Source organism: Protobothrops mucrosquamatus, unplaced genomic scaffold (assembly GCF_001527695.2).
Source record: "Protobothrops mucrosquamatus isolate PMUCROS unplaced genomic scaffold, P.Mucros_1.0 scaffold272, whole genome shotgun sequence".
Taxonomy (NCBI): domain Eukaryota; kingdom Metazoa; phylum Chordata; class Lepidosauria; order Squamata; family Viperidae; genus Protobothrops; species Protobothrops mucrosquamatus.
In genome coordinates, this window is record NW_015386617.1 from 316,045 (window position 1) to 330,272 (window position 14,228).

A 14,228-nucleotide genomic window follows, 5' to 3' on the forward strand; every position below is an offset into this window, starting at 1 on the left:
AAATCACCACTGAGTTGATTTAGTTAAGAGGATTTTTTTCTATAAGATTATTCTCTTTATAATGTTATTCTAATACAAGCTTGGAGGAATAGACAAGCTCAGATATTACCAGCTTAATACCTAAGGTTCTATCCATCACAGGAGATGTCAAATATTCCCCATGGTATCACAATGTAGTATATCTTTCACACTGTTATTAGACTCTGCTGTACTATTTAGGGAACCTCAAAGGATGCTCCCTAAAAATAATTATGGTTCTGAACCAAAATTCCAATTTCTTGATCCAGAAGACTAAAATTCAGAATAATAAAATCATGACCATGAATTGTTTCCAGATGTGAGTTTACTGTGCTCCACTTGTTGCTTGGGAAAGCACTTGATAATGAAGAACAGATTTGACTTCTAGATTTAACACTTTATTTGGCACTGATAATTACTTTTATAGTAGAACATTATATCTTTTGTAAGGTAAAAACAATTTCCTAACACTGATAGCTCAACAATGGGGCCAGTTACTCAAAGAAATAGTGGACTTCCATTCATTGGCTGGATTCAAAAATAGCTAGAGGGCCATCTATCCTGGGTATCTTACGCATTTGACTTTCTGCAGAGAGCAAGGAGTTAGACATGATGTTTTACATGTCTCCCTTAACCCTGTGATTCTCCCATTCATTATTAGCTTTCTCACAAGATTAGGCACTTCTTCAGTAAATACTCCTGAACAATTCTTTAGGCTGTCAGAAAATCCAGGTATCTCATATTAAAAGCTAAAAATTGCAAATTAATATCTGTATCAATTAGTTTATTTTGAATAACTCTTTTATGTCAATCATTGATATGGTTAACCTTATACTTTTTAAATATTACTGATATTTATTTTTTAATAAATCACTGGAGATGTGTTACATATGTCCCTTCTTGCTTCAAGCGCTCTACCATCATCCTGATTCTTAAGAGATCCTCCTTCAGGAGCTAAATGACTACAAGCCGGTTGGTCTGACATCTGTAGTTATGAAGACCTTTGAGAGATTAGTGTTGGCCCATTTAAAAATCATCACAGATCTCCTGCTAGACCCCTTACAGTTTGCCTACTGAGCAAATAGGTCAGCAGATGATGCTGTCAATATGACACGGCACTACATCTTGCAACATCTTGAATCCCTGGGGATCCATGCATGGGTCCTTGTTGTATACTTTAGCTTGGCATTCAGTACCATCATTCCAGAACTTCACTCTAAACTGATTCAGCTCACTGTGCCTGTTCATAGTTGTAGGTGGATCATCAGCTTTTTGACAGATAGGAAGCATTAGGTGAAACTAGAGAAAATTACATCTAGTACCCAGACAATTAGTACAGGTGCCCTCAGGGCTGTGTGCTCTTTCAGTTGGTCTTCTCTTTCTATACCAATGACTGCAACTCAAGGGAACCCTCTGTTAAAGTACTGAAGATTGATGATGATACAACATCTTCAAGAGGGTGATGAGTCTGCATACAAACAGGAGGTCGAAGAACTGGGCCTGGGTGCAGCCAGAACAATCTGGAGCTGAACAAACTTAAAAATGTAGAGATGAGAGTGGAATTTAGGAGGAGCAATTCTATTCTACCATTTCATCTTATATTCAACAGTACAGTATCAGCAGTAGAGTCCTTCAAATTTTTGGGTTCTATAATCTCCCACTTAATATTACAACCATTATTAAAAAGGCACAACAAAGAATGTTCTCTCTGCATCAACTCAGGAAGTTCAGACTGCCCCAGGAGCTGTTGATACAGTTTTACAGAGGAATTATTGAGTCTGTCATTTGTACTTCTATGAATGTCTGGTTTGGTATAGCAATCAAACAGGAGAGGAACAAACTCCAATGGATAGTTAAGACTGCAAAAAAAACAATTGCAATCAGCCTACCTTCTACTGAGGACTTGTATATTGCGTAGGTCAGAAGGAGAGCTGAGAAGGTATCTACAGACCCCTCAAATCCTGGACATAAACTGTTTCAATTCCACCCCTTGGAATGCCACTACAGGTCACTGCATGCCAAAACTATTAGACACAGGTATAGGTTTTTTCCCTCATGCCCTTCATCTGCTGAATACCTAATTCTCACAGTGCTGTCTAATGTCTATATATATTTACCCATGTAGTATGGCTGTAGTATTATCGTGTATCCTTCCTATTATTTTCTTTACTCCTCCCTCTTATTGGGATGATAATGAGGAGGAGGACGATGATGATGATAATGATTCTGTTGCTTTGCATGTACACCGAGAGCTTCTGCACTGGAGATAAATTCCTTGTGTGTCTAATCACACTTGGCCAAATAAAGTATTCTCTCCTCTTCTCTTCTCTTCTTTTCTTCTAATGTATATACTGCTGCCACAGAGCAACATTGACAAATGGCATAACAGCTTTTTTTGCTTCTTTTTTAAAAAATGAGATTTATTAAAGAACTTTGTGAGCTTCATAACTGTACAAAACCTCTACGAAACAGACTATTGAATACAATTATTTATGTATTTTCTGTATTTTATCGGTGTTTTTATTGTACTCTCACAATAAATATTATTAACTCCATATTTTTGTGTTATGAAAATATATAGCAGAAAGATATTGAAAGAGTGTACCTTAGTAACCAAGATTGATTGGTTTAAACCAGGGGTAGTCAACCTTGGCTCTTGGCTTAGCTGGCTCAGGAATTCTGGGAGTTGAAGTCCATGAGTCATAAAAGAGCCAAGGTTGACTACCCCTGTTTAAACCATTTATATGGCACCCATCTAAATGACTCTGGATAATACACAGAAAGTTTAAAACCAAACTAAAATCAATGATTTACCTAATCACAGTCCAAAATCCAGAAAAGCATTTCAAGTTACCAATTCAACAATAAACTGGTTAACAATCAATTAACAGAGCTTGTTAATGTCCCAGTCCAAATGCCTGTAGGAACAGTTGTATTTTAAGTCACTTACAAAAAGTTAAAATGATGGGGACTGTCCAAATATCTAAAGAGATGCTGTTCAACTGATCAGGCATTGCAAAAGAATGCATGACTCCTTGTCCAGCAAGATGACATTGCTGGACAGAAGGGACCTGGAGCATGTTCCCCCTACCAGATCTGGTGGGACAAACAAAAACATTGGAAACAGGAGGTCCTGCGAGTTACCTAGTCCTATGTTATATAGGGCATTATAAGCAGCAACTAGCAGCCTGCATCATACTTAGAAGCCCATTGGGAGCCAGTGCAGCCCATGAAGCAGAAGCAAGCTTTGTATTTCATGAATGCAATGGGAGACACCAAATATAGTCTATACTAGTGTCTTTTGGATCATCTGCAGTAGATGAGAGGTGAATAAGGCATGAATTAATCTAAGCCCCCCCCAGTCCAGAGACATGTGCATTTAACACATATTCTTTGCACAGAAGTAATGAACATTTATCCATTTCAGGCTATTCTGTTTATTGGGGTTAAATTCTGTTTGCAATACCATTTACTCTGACCATGGACAATTTCACATTTTGAAATTTTCCATTATGACTATACAACTAAAATAGCTCTTGTTTTCCCTTTCCTGATAAATGGGATTAGCTTTTTTTCATAAAAAGGAATATATTTTTTTAAAAATAGTAACAGAAAATCTCTAATTATGTCCACAATTTGCCAGTGACTCCTTAACTATAGAATGTTTTTAAATATAAGAACAGAGACAAGATATTAAAGCGAAGCCTATTCTCTAAATCAGTGGTTCTCAACCTTTTTAATGCTGCGACCACAACCGGTCGTAAGTCGAGGACTAAACCGATCGTAAGTCGAGGACTAAACCGGTCGTAAGTCGAGGACTAAACCGGTCGTAAGTCGAGGACTACCCAACCGGTCATAAGTCGAGGGCTTTCCCTGCCCGGGAGCGCCGCGCATGTGTGGTTCCGCCCCCTGCGCCGGCCGAGGCGTAGCTGGCAAGCGGCAGAGACGGAGCAGGCCGACCACCAGCTGGCCCAGCCCAAGGGAGGTAAGGCACCCGCCAGAAAAGGGGGAAAAATGGCGGACAAAAAAAATGGCGGACAAAAAAATGGCGGACAGCCTTGCTTGGCGACCTCCATGAAATGGTTGATCGACCCCAAATGGGGTCCCGACCCACAGGTTGAGAACCACTGCTCTAAATTATTGTAACGTGATACATGGGAGTTTGGGAATTCAGAAAACTGGAAAATATTTTTATCCAAGTACTGAACTATATTTTTCACAAGGTAGGTTAGTACAGTTATTCTGCATCTAATGTAATACAGTTGAAAAATGCAGTCTGTAGTCTGGATATTATTAACTAGAATCTATAAGAAAAAGGTAATATATATATATATATACTATGTGCCATATGATATACTAACTTTTGCTGAAAATAATCTCAGGAACATTATTTATAGGTAGCAATCATATAACAACCCTAATTGGATCAGAATTTCCATTGTCAAGCAAAATAGTTGTTAGTTGAAACATCATGTGATTATGCTTTTTAGCAATGGCAATTGCAGTAATCCCAGTTGTGGTCATTAGGTGAGAACCACACCATTGTTAGGTGAGGCCATCATGCTTCTCCTGCTTTGTGCAAAGGGCAGCTCGATCCCGCTGCCTCCTTCCCAACTAGGCCCAGTAAGTTCCCTTTGGCAGGCAAGGCCCTGCTCGTCTGTCATACTCATACACATTCATAATAGAAGAACTAGTGAAAAGTTGGGGGGGAAATTGTGCAATATTCCCAATGAATGATCCAAGGGAAGAAAATTCTATTAGGTGATATGAATACATAAATGGGAAATGAGACAAAAAAATAACAGAAAAAGTCACATGGCTGAATCAGTATGGTAACTGGGGGTCTGCTTAGAAAAAAAAACCAGTTTCAAATACATTATGTATTCATATTTATATACTTTTAAAAAATTAATACAAAACTAAAAGCATGATTGATTTGATTGTTTATATTGAAAGAACAAGAGAATCAGTAATATACACAAGGCTGATGAGAGGTTAGGGGATGTCAATGTCAGTGTTCTGTTTAAAAGGACTTCAAGTGTGGGTGTGTCAAGTGAAGGTCTGTGGTGGGTCTTGTGATGGGGCAGATGTGAGTCATCAGTGAGTCTTGTGATGGGTCTTGTAATGGGGAGGTTACCTCAGGTCAGGGACATTGGGAAGTGAACTGCTGGAGGTGGGGGGGGGCTTGCGTGGGTTGGTTGAGGGTCGATGCTGTCTCCACAAGCAATTCCATCAACAGACACATTGATCTACAACCAGCCTATGTACCTCTCAGGATCCAAATCAACCACCCAGCCAGAGACAGCACCAACCCTCAACCAACCTCTCAACCAAGCCCTTTCAAACAGAACACTGACATCCCCTAAACTATGCTGAAGATGTTACATAACCTGGTAACTAAATGTTCAGAGGGCAACCCACAAGCTTGGAGAACGAACTTGCACCCTCAACAACTCTTTTTCTAGCCTAACTGTAGATCCTTGCATTGGTGAAAGGAGAAAAGCTTATTTTTCTAATATTGCTTTCTATTTCTTTTCACAGATAAATTTAAGTGAAATAGTGGTGTCAGAAATCTGGTGGGTAGTATTCATACAAAATGTCAGCAAAGCCACTTTCACTATTCTACAGTAATCCAGTTGCTACATTAATCATAGTAAGCACTCATTAACTGCAATATATACAGCACCTTCCCTAACTTAGTTTCTAGAGACTCCCAAACTTTCAGAGAGCATAAGCATTAGCTGCTGCCTGGATATCTGGATATTGTAAGATTTCTAATCCCCACACTTGGAGGAAATCACACTGAAGAAGACTACATTATAAAGTTGTTATATAATATAATGAAACAGATAAATGATAGACAGACAGACAGACAGACAGACAGACAGACAGACAGACAGACAAATACCTCTTCGAATACTTCTTCGTAGCTTATTGCAAAGCTCATTGCGTGGATTTTCGGAATTGTCTTCTGAGAAACCAGGGCTTTGCTCTGGAGATGAAGGGCTTTTGCTTAGATCCAGTGGCACTTTAGTTGACATGGGTGGTGATGATGTTCCAGGGCTGTATGTTGAGGTAGGACTGCTAACAGAAGAAGCAGATAGATCTAATGCTCCTATTCTTGAATTTAGTGGAGAATTTAATGATAATTTTCTTGTTCTAACAGGTGAAGATGTCCTAGAGAGAGATAAAGGTGGAGGGGAAGAAAACTTGCGGCAGAGGTGTGGCGACTTTGCATCAGCCATATGTTCTCTATTGTTTTGATTAGTAGCAAAAAACAGTTCCAAAGACCTAGAAAACAAATAAAAAAATGCAGAAGTAATTATACCATATCAGAACTGCCTTTAAAAATACTTTAGAAGAAAATACATATAACCAACATACAATTTGAAAAATCCTAGAAAATGAAACAACCAAGATACAAAACTAACTTCTATAATCTGTGATTTTATTAGGTAAGAAATCCCTATGTATTAGGAAGATCAACCTATCTAGTTAGGATCTAGTTGGTGCTTGTCAAGTATTCAGATCAGCAATAACTCCCCTACTTCTTCTTTTCTTTATACTAGCCAAACCTACGTCCCGCAGCCATTCTTTGTATGTTTTAGTCTCCAAGCCTTGGATCATCTTAGTAGTTCTTTTCTGAATTTTTTCCAAACTCTCAACATCTTTTTCGTGATATGGTGACCAAAACTGGCTGCAGTATTCCAGGTGTGGTCTTACTAAGTTTTTATAAAGCGGTACTAATACCTCGCATGATCTTGATTCTATGCCTCTGTTTATACAATCCAGGATTGTATTAGCTTTTTTGGTTGTTGCTGCACACTGCTGGCTCATAATCAAGTGATCGTCCACTAGGACTCCAAGGTCCCTCTCACAGTTACTGTTTTTAAGCCAGGTCTCGCCCAATCTGTACTTTTACCTTTGATTTTTCCTGCCTAAATGTAAAACGTTGCTTTTCTTTACATTGAAACTCATTTTGTTGGATAGGGCCTATTGTTTAAGTTTGTATAGATCTTTATTTATAGGCAGGGCCATTCTTTGCCAGAGACCTAGTCCAAGATGCCTATCTGGAGAATGTGAGAACAGAACATCCAAACTATCTACTACCTGGCTTTTCTTTTAAAAAAAATACTGCATCATAAAAGTTCTGAATAACACGTAGAAAATTTCCAAAACTACAGATAGTCTTCAATGTACAACCTTTTGTTTAGTAACTGTTTGAAGTTACAACAGCACTGAAAAAAGTGACTTATAACAAGTTTTCACACTTATGACCCTTCCAGCATCCCCATGGTCACATGATCAAAATTCAGTTACTTAATAACTGGTATGTATTTATGGCAATTGCTGTGTCCCGGGGCCATGTGATCCCCCCATTTGTAACTTTCCCAGCTGGTTTCCAACAACTTAATAACTATGGCAAAAAAAACCTCACTTAACAACTTGCTTAATTAGGAAAGGAAATTTGGAGCTCCAAAGTCGATGACTATAGTATTTGTGGATGCAATTTTCTACAAAATAAAATCCAAGACAGAATCTCTTTCTGTCTCAATATATAGGTAGCAGTTCACATATAGTGCTGTGCATGCTTCTTTCTGCATATGGAACAAGCTCATTATGGCTCAGGAATTATGGCTAAATTGATAGGTTAGGCTAAGATAAATTTGGGAGGGGTCTTGTGAAGTGAGTTAGACAAGATTGGTATACTTTTCCACTCTCTGCATTATTTTTATGTCAGCCTATTTACCAGTCTTTCTAATGCCTTCCTTTCCTTTGATCACTACCCTTGAATCAAGCATGGCATACCAAATCCAGTTCATACTTTCCTACTCTGCTCTTTACCTTTCCTTATAGCTGTTGCTGTATGCACTACTATTATGGCTTATTGTTTCCCCACCATTTTCCATTTGGACAGAACATTGTTTATTTTAGGTGAGGCCAAATTCACTTTATTATATCTATGTGTTCAATAGTCATCTTTATATTCTGGAGAACTCACTATTGAGTTAAAGATACCACATAACTTCCCCAGGAGTGGTTGTCCAAATAGGACTGTGTGTCCAATCAAATATAATGGTTTCTGGTTGATCAAAGCTGATTCAGTGTGTGTTGAGTGCATTTGAAAATGTAGGGTATAACCTTCAAAATCTGAGATAAATAAAGGAACAGCCTGTCCACTTGGAAACTGACAACTGAATTAGAGATTTAAATTAACATGCATTGAAGAAGCTAATATGCACATTCTGAAATTTCTTTTGCAAGAAAATTCTCCACAGTAATTCAATCACCTGCTATTGAGGGATTAAGGAATCTTTTAATCCTTTGATTAAACAAACAATCCTTTGTTCTATCAAACCATTAATATATAATGCACTTTACAGGATGACTATTATTACCAAAGTTTCCATAAAAATAATAAAGGTTTGTAAAAGTAGGAAACAACTCACCTGACAGGGATTGAGGTGAAAGGCCGTTTGTAAATATCAGACAGTTTTTCCAGTACAACTGTTGCATTAGTAAATATGCGGTAAGTATGTAGGAAAGTATTAAGAAAATCAATACTGAGAAATCTCAAGTCTGTTAGTCTTTCCAAAAGGCGTTCAACACTTGCATAACGAATCTGTGGTACTTTGCAGGAGTTCAGAGTTTTGCTGAAGCAGATGTCAATGTCATCATTATGAAGACGGGCATCAGACCTACATAACATTATTTGAAAAACATTAAGAATTATTGCATTGAAAGTCAAGTATCATTTTATTGCAGATTGTCTTTGATACAAAGGAACAAATTCTGCTTATTATCTTAAGCAGACACTAATTATACAATCAAAATCATATTTCTGGCCAATGGAATAGTCTCATGGATTCTCTGTGGGCCAAATTTCAATATGAAGACATGAGCACCAATATAGAATAGAATAGAGCTGGAAGGGACCTTGAAGGTCTTCTAGTCCAGCACCGTGCTCAAGTAGGAGAACCTATACCATTTCAGATAAGTGACTGTCTAGTCTCTTCTTATAAACCTTGAGGCCCTTGATTTCTGAAGGCAAGCTGTTCCACTGGTTAATTGTCCTCACTGTTAGGAAGTTTCTCCTTAATTCCAGGTGCTTCTCTCTTTGATTAGTTTCCAACAATTGTTTCTTCTTCTGCCCTCTGCTGCTTTGAAGAATAATTTGACCCCGTTCTTTGTGGCAGACTCTCAAATATTGGAATACTGCTATCATGTCACCCTTATTTCTTCTTTTCTTTAGACTAGCCAAACGCAAGTCCTGCAGCCGTTCTTCATATGTTTTAGTCTCTAGGCCTTGGATCATCTTAGTTGCTCTTCTCTGAACTTTTTCCAAGGTCTCAACATCTTTTTCGTAGTATGGTGACAAAAATTGGTTGCAGGTCTCTCTCACAGTTACTCTTTTTGAGCCAGGTCTCGCCCAATCTGTACTTATACCTTTGGTTTTTCCTGCCTAAATGTAAAACTTTGCTCTTCTCCACATTAAATTTTATTTTGTTGGATAGGGCCCTTTATTCAAGTTTGTCGAGATCTTTTTGGATCCTGATCTTGTCTTCTGGTGTGTTGGCTATTTCTACGAGTTTAGTGTCATCTGCAAATTTGATGAGTTCCCCTTCTATTCCCTCATCTAGGTCATTTATGAAGATACTGAAGAGTACTGGACCTAAGACGGAGGCTTGTGGTACCCCACTGCTTACTTCTCTCTATGTAGATGTAGTACCATTAAGGACTACTAGTTGAGTGTGGTTTGTCAACCAACTACAAATCCAACTGGTGGTGATGTTGTCTAGTCCACATTTTTCTAGCTTACCAAGAAGTAGGTTGTGGTCTACTTTGTCAAATGCCTATTTATCTCTTGTTTTGCCTGAAGCCTTCTAGCCTTGTTGACTTTAAATTCTTTATTTGAAGTCCTTTGAAAAAATATACAAAGAAAAAAATCCTAGCCTTTAACATCATTTTTACTTCCAAAAACTACTGGTTTGTAACGCACTGCTTTCTGCAAATATATCCAACTGGCCAAATAAAAACAAAAGTAAATCAAATTGAAAGCCAAAATCCTGGAATGAGAGCTAATACATGAACATTCTATTATTGGTCACATCTAAAATAGTAGCGATATTGCAGGGTTATTTATGAGATGTACGTGAAATTTTAGCATCCCAGTGACCAGTAAATTGTAAATCTTGGCCCCAGAAAAATCACTTTAAAAGATAGATCAGGGTTGTCAAACTCGCCGCGTCACATACGTGTCACGACATATCGTGACTTCCCCCCCTTGCCTTGGGGTGGGTGCAGCTTCCATGTGACACATCCGGCCTGCAGGCTAGCAGTTTGACACTCCTGAGATAGATAATGATAGATAGATAGATAGATAGATAGATAGATAGATAGATAGATAGATAGATAGATAGATAGATAGATAGATAGATAGATAGATAGATAGATAGATAGAATAATTGACAGACAATACAATGTAACACTTTCCAATGAAATGCAGAATTAACAATACAATTAAATAAAACTGCTAATTTTTATTTAATCTGTATTTGAATTTAAACAAAACTGGACAACCATATGTAACATTAGAATACAATTACACTTACTTGATCATATGTGGCACAGTGACTTTGGAATTTTCTTCAAATACTATTGTCATTAAACCATTGCACCGTATGTTGTCAACACACTACACAAGTTAATAAAAAAAAATAATAGATTCATTTTTGCTCAATACTATATATCTCAGATCCTACAATTACAGAAAATAAAATTTTATCTGGAAAAAATATTTAGTTAGTAGGAAAGATAGAAGGGATTGAACTGCCACATTTTTAACATTTTCAGAATTAAAACTAAACTTTTTATTATTCAAAGTCTCTGAAGTTGCAAATGAGTCAGTGTGCTGCAGAAAATAAAATGTTGGAGCAGAATAAGGAAAACCAAGATTCACATCTATCTTCAACCCCGGAAGTTCATTGGGTGGCTTTGAAGTGAGCTTTATCTCTTGGTCTACCTGGATAAAAGCCTAGAATATCATTGCAGTAAATAAGCAAATGAATGAATGAATATTTGGTTTATTTTAAATATATTTCCCATCTCAAAATGTATCACTCATGGAAACATTGCAAAACCACCAGTTTTAAATTCCTTTTGCATCAGGTCATTCAATCCAAAGGCACTGAAAACAGCAGCTCCTGATTACTGGAAACAATTGATGCCTTGAGACCTCTGAAATAGCAATCTTCCATAGTCATAAGATTAAGTTTCAAAAAGTGACAGTCTGCTGCTACAGATCTTTCCAGGAGCTGTTAGCAATTGGGCAGGCTCAAAACAGATTGGGGAATTAATCAGTTCACTCTACTATCTCTCACAGTTTCTGGACTTTATCCACCACTAGTTCCATTTACTGCTCTGAGGCAATATAATTTCCAGATAAGAATATGAAGGCAACTAGTGGAACTGCTTCAGAGTGTGAGAAAATCATGTGAGGTACTGAACCAAGCTAATGCAACTTTATTTCAATATTAATCTTTCAGGACTTTATTTCTAGGGTGGATTAAGATCAAATTCAAATACCAGCCAAAAATGAGCCCACTAGACTTGAGCCTGGCCCAGCTTCCTCCATCTTAATAATCATCCAGGATGTGTCAAGTCATAGAGAGTCAGGAAATAGGCCTGGCCACAACAATTGAGCTGTTACTGTTGTTCATACATACATAATTGGCCAGTCATGTATTAGTTACAAATGTTAATTTCACTATTTTTTAACTTTAAATATTTGAATATTTTTCAACAGGTGGGTTGGAAATACATGTGTTAATACATTTGAAGTGTGTTTAAAATATGAAAGTGTGCTCAGTCTCTTTTTAAATAGAGTCTTGCAAACAGACTCTTTCTGATCCATTCAAACATACTATGCTTGTGGAAGCAATTGTACAGACTGGCTTGATACAATGTTATGAATCCATTGGAGTCTATACAGAACCATTTGAAAGAGTATTCATTAAGGCATCAAACCCAAAATCTAACAGTAGTGCAACAAGGCATGACAGCTGCCAGCAGAGGCCCAGGTTGGGCTGGAGAATCAATGAAGGAGTGGGAGGGAGTCTTCTGGGAAGCTTGGATTGATGGGATGTTGGATTGCCAGAGAAATGTCGCTGGAGAAGAAGCATGCAGCATGGCATTGTGTTGTTCGTCAGTTAGCTCAACACACAGAGGTTGGTGTCTGGTGATACTCTTTTGAATTTAACTTGGTTGGTGGCTGGGCAAAGCTCAGCTTTAACTGAGTCCCCATCAGAACTGAGTTTCTCCATCTCTGGAACCAGCTTTGAATGCTTTGTATGGACAGGTTGTGAGAGTGACATGGAACTTTGGGTTGCTTTTTGGGAGTGAAACATGAAGGGAGTGATGAAAGAATGTTGAATTGAGAGGATGAGAAGACTTAACCATGAGCCAATGAGAACTCTCAGAGGTTCTGTGATACAGATAACTGGATCTGAGTCCTTCTGGTTGAGGTTCAGGTTTAGGGGACAATTGGGATTGTTGTTGTTGTACTGGCTTTCCTGCTTCACAATATCATCTTTGTCTTAACTAGATTCCAGGCTGATCATAGAGACCCCAAGATTGTTGGCTCTTGGGGACTTAAATTTGCTACCAGATGACATTGAATCAAGAATAGCTCAGGAGTTCATGATCTCTCTAGCAACTAATCACACTTTGGATCTTCTGCTTATTTTCTGCTGCCTCCAAAAACTTGAATATTCTTTGTACAAGTCAGCTTCAGGTGCCTAATTGTAACAGTCTCCCCCCACCTTGCCTAATTGTAACAGTCTCCCCCCACCTGGAGGCTTGTATTCCTCTGGGGTATCCTGAGCAGTTTTTTTTCCCACATCAGACTTCTTTGAATCTGAGCTGGCCACCACAGGTGAGGTCAGCCTCACTTGGTCATATATTCTGTGTTATCAATATGCAGATGATACCTATTGTACATCTAGGCCATCCAAGTGTTGCTGGTGGCGTACTTTCCCAGTCTCTGGAGGCTACACAGGCCTGGATGGAGTTCAATCATAACCAGGTCAAGTGACGTGGGCCAGGACTCAGACACTGACTCTGAAGAAGCTGCTCCAGCTGAATCAGTGGACTGTTAATCTCAGGAGACATCAAGTCATGAATCATTTGAGATTGATCACTTGAGATTGATCAAGAACAGCACCATCAGAACAGCTGGAGAAGTCAGATGATGAAGTAATGATGAAGTATGGCCTCCAAGCCCTTGGACTCAGTGAGAAGACTGCAGACAATAGCAAAGGCATTTACTCAGACTCTTTGCCAAGCAAAGAACTAACTAGTCTAATTAAAGATAGCTGTCTGAAGCCTGATTTAAGCCAAGACCCATGTTTCTATGTTGGAAATAACCATCTGAACTCCTGCTCTGACATGTCGTTCCTGTGAATCCTGCCTGTGTAAAACCCCTGAAACTCTGGCCTTTGGACTAGCTGACAAATGTAACTTAACTCTCTGACCCTACTGGATTTTGATTTCTTTTCTGTATGTTCCTGTTGAAAGTGAAACTACTCATACAAACTTTCTTTCCTAGAGACTCCGTTTTAATTTACATTTCTCTCCTTGTCTGCTGTTATCTACTCAAGCTTGAGCAAATTGCTATTCTCACCTAGCAACTCTGTATGGGTGTGAAATCTGAAACAGCATACTTCATGCCATGGTCACCTCATGATTGGATTACTGCAATGTGCTCTAAATGAGGCTGCCCTTTAAAACTACTGAAAGTAGCAACTGATTCAGAATGTGGTGGCACAAGTAATAATGAGTGTGTCATTGTGAGCTGTACTAACTGCCAGTTGGCTTCCAGGTGCAATTCAAGATGTCGGTGAAATGGGCAAAATGAATAACCTTGCAGAAAAGAAGAAAGAGTGCAACCAATCATCAGATAAATGAAATCTGAGTCTGAGGAAGAACTGTAATCCAAATAAGCATCTCAGACAAGATCCTCCCTAGTTCTTATAAAGGAAGGGGAATGCCATTGATACTTGCAAGATTCTGTTATTGTAACTTTATAATAAATATACATGACTTTGTATTATAAATATACATGACTTTGGTTTCCTACACTAGTCTACTTGAAAGGCTGATGGTTGGTTATTACCTTTAAAGTCCTTGATGGCATAGGGTCTGGTTATTTG

At 38.3% G+C, this 14,228-nt stretch overlaps 1 protein-coding gene across 1 annotated transcript in view; it reads right to left on the reverse strand.

Moving 5' to 3' along the window:
* The window catches only part of RASGRF2 (Ras protein specific guanine nucleotide releasing factor 2), a 76,100-nt gene that overhangs the window by 32,799 nt on the left and 29,073 nt on the right, over positions 1-14,228 (reverse strand). The window contains exons 13-15 of the mRNA XM_029283904.1: positions 10,632-10,714; positions 8,469-8,717; positions 5,927-6,309 (exon numbers count right to left, since the gene is read on the reverse strand). Coding sequence (XP_029139737.1) covers positions 5,927-6,309; positions 8,469-8,717; positions 10,632-10,714 — 715 coding nt within the window. The remainder of the gene's footprint in view (positions 1-5,926; positions 6,310-8,468; positions 8,718-10,631; positions 10,715-14,228) is intronic.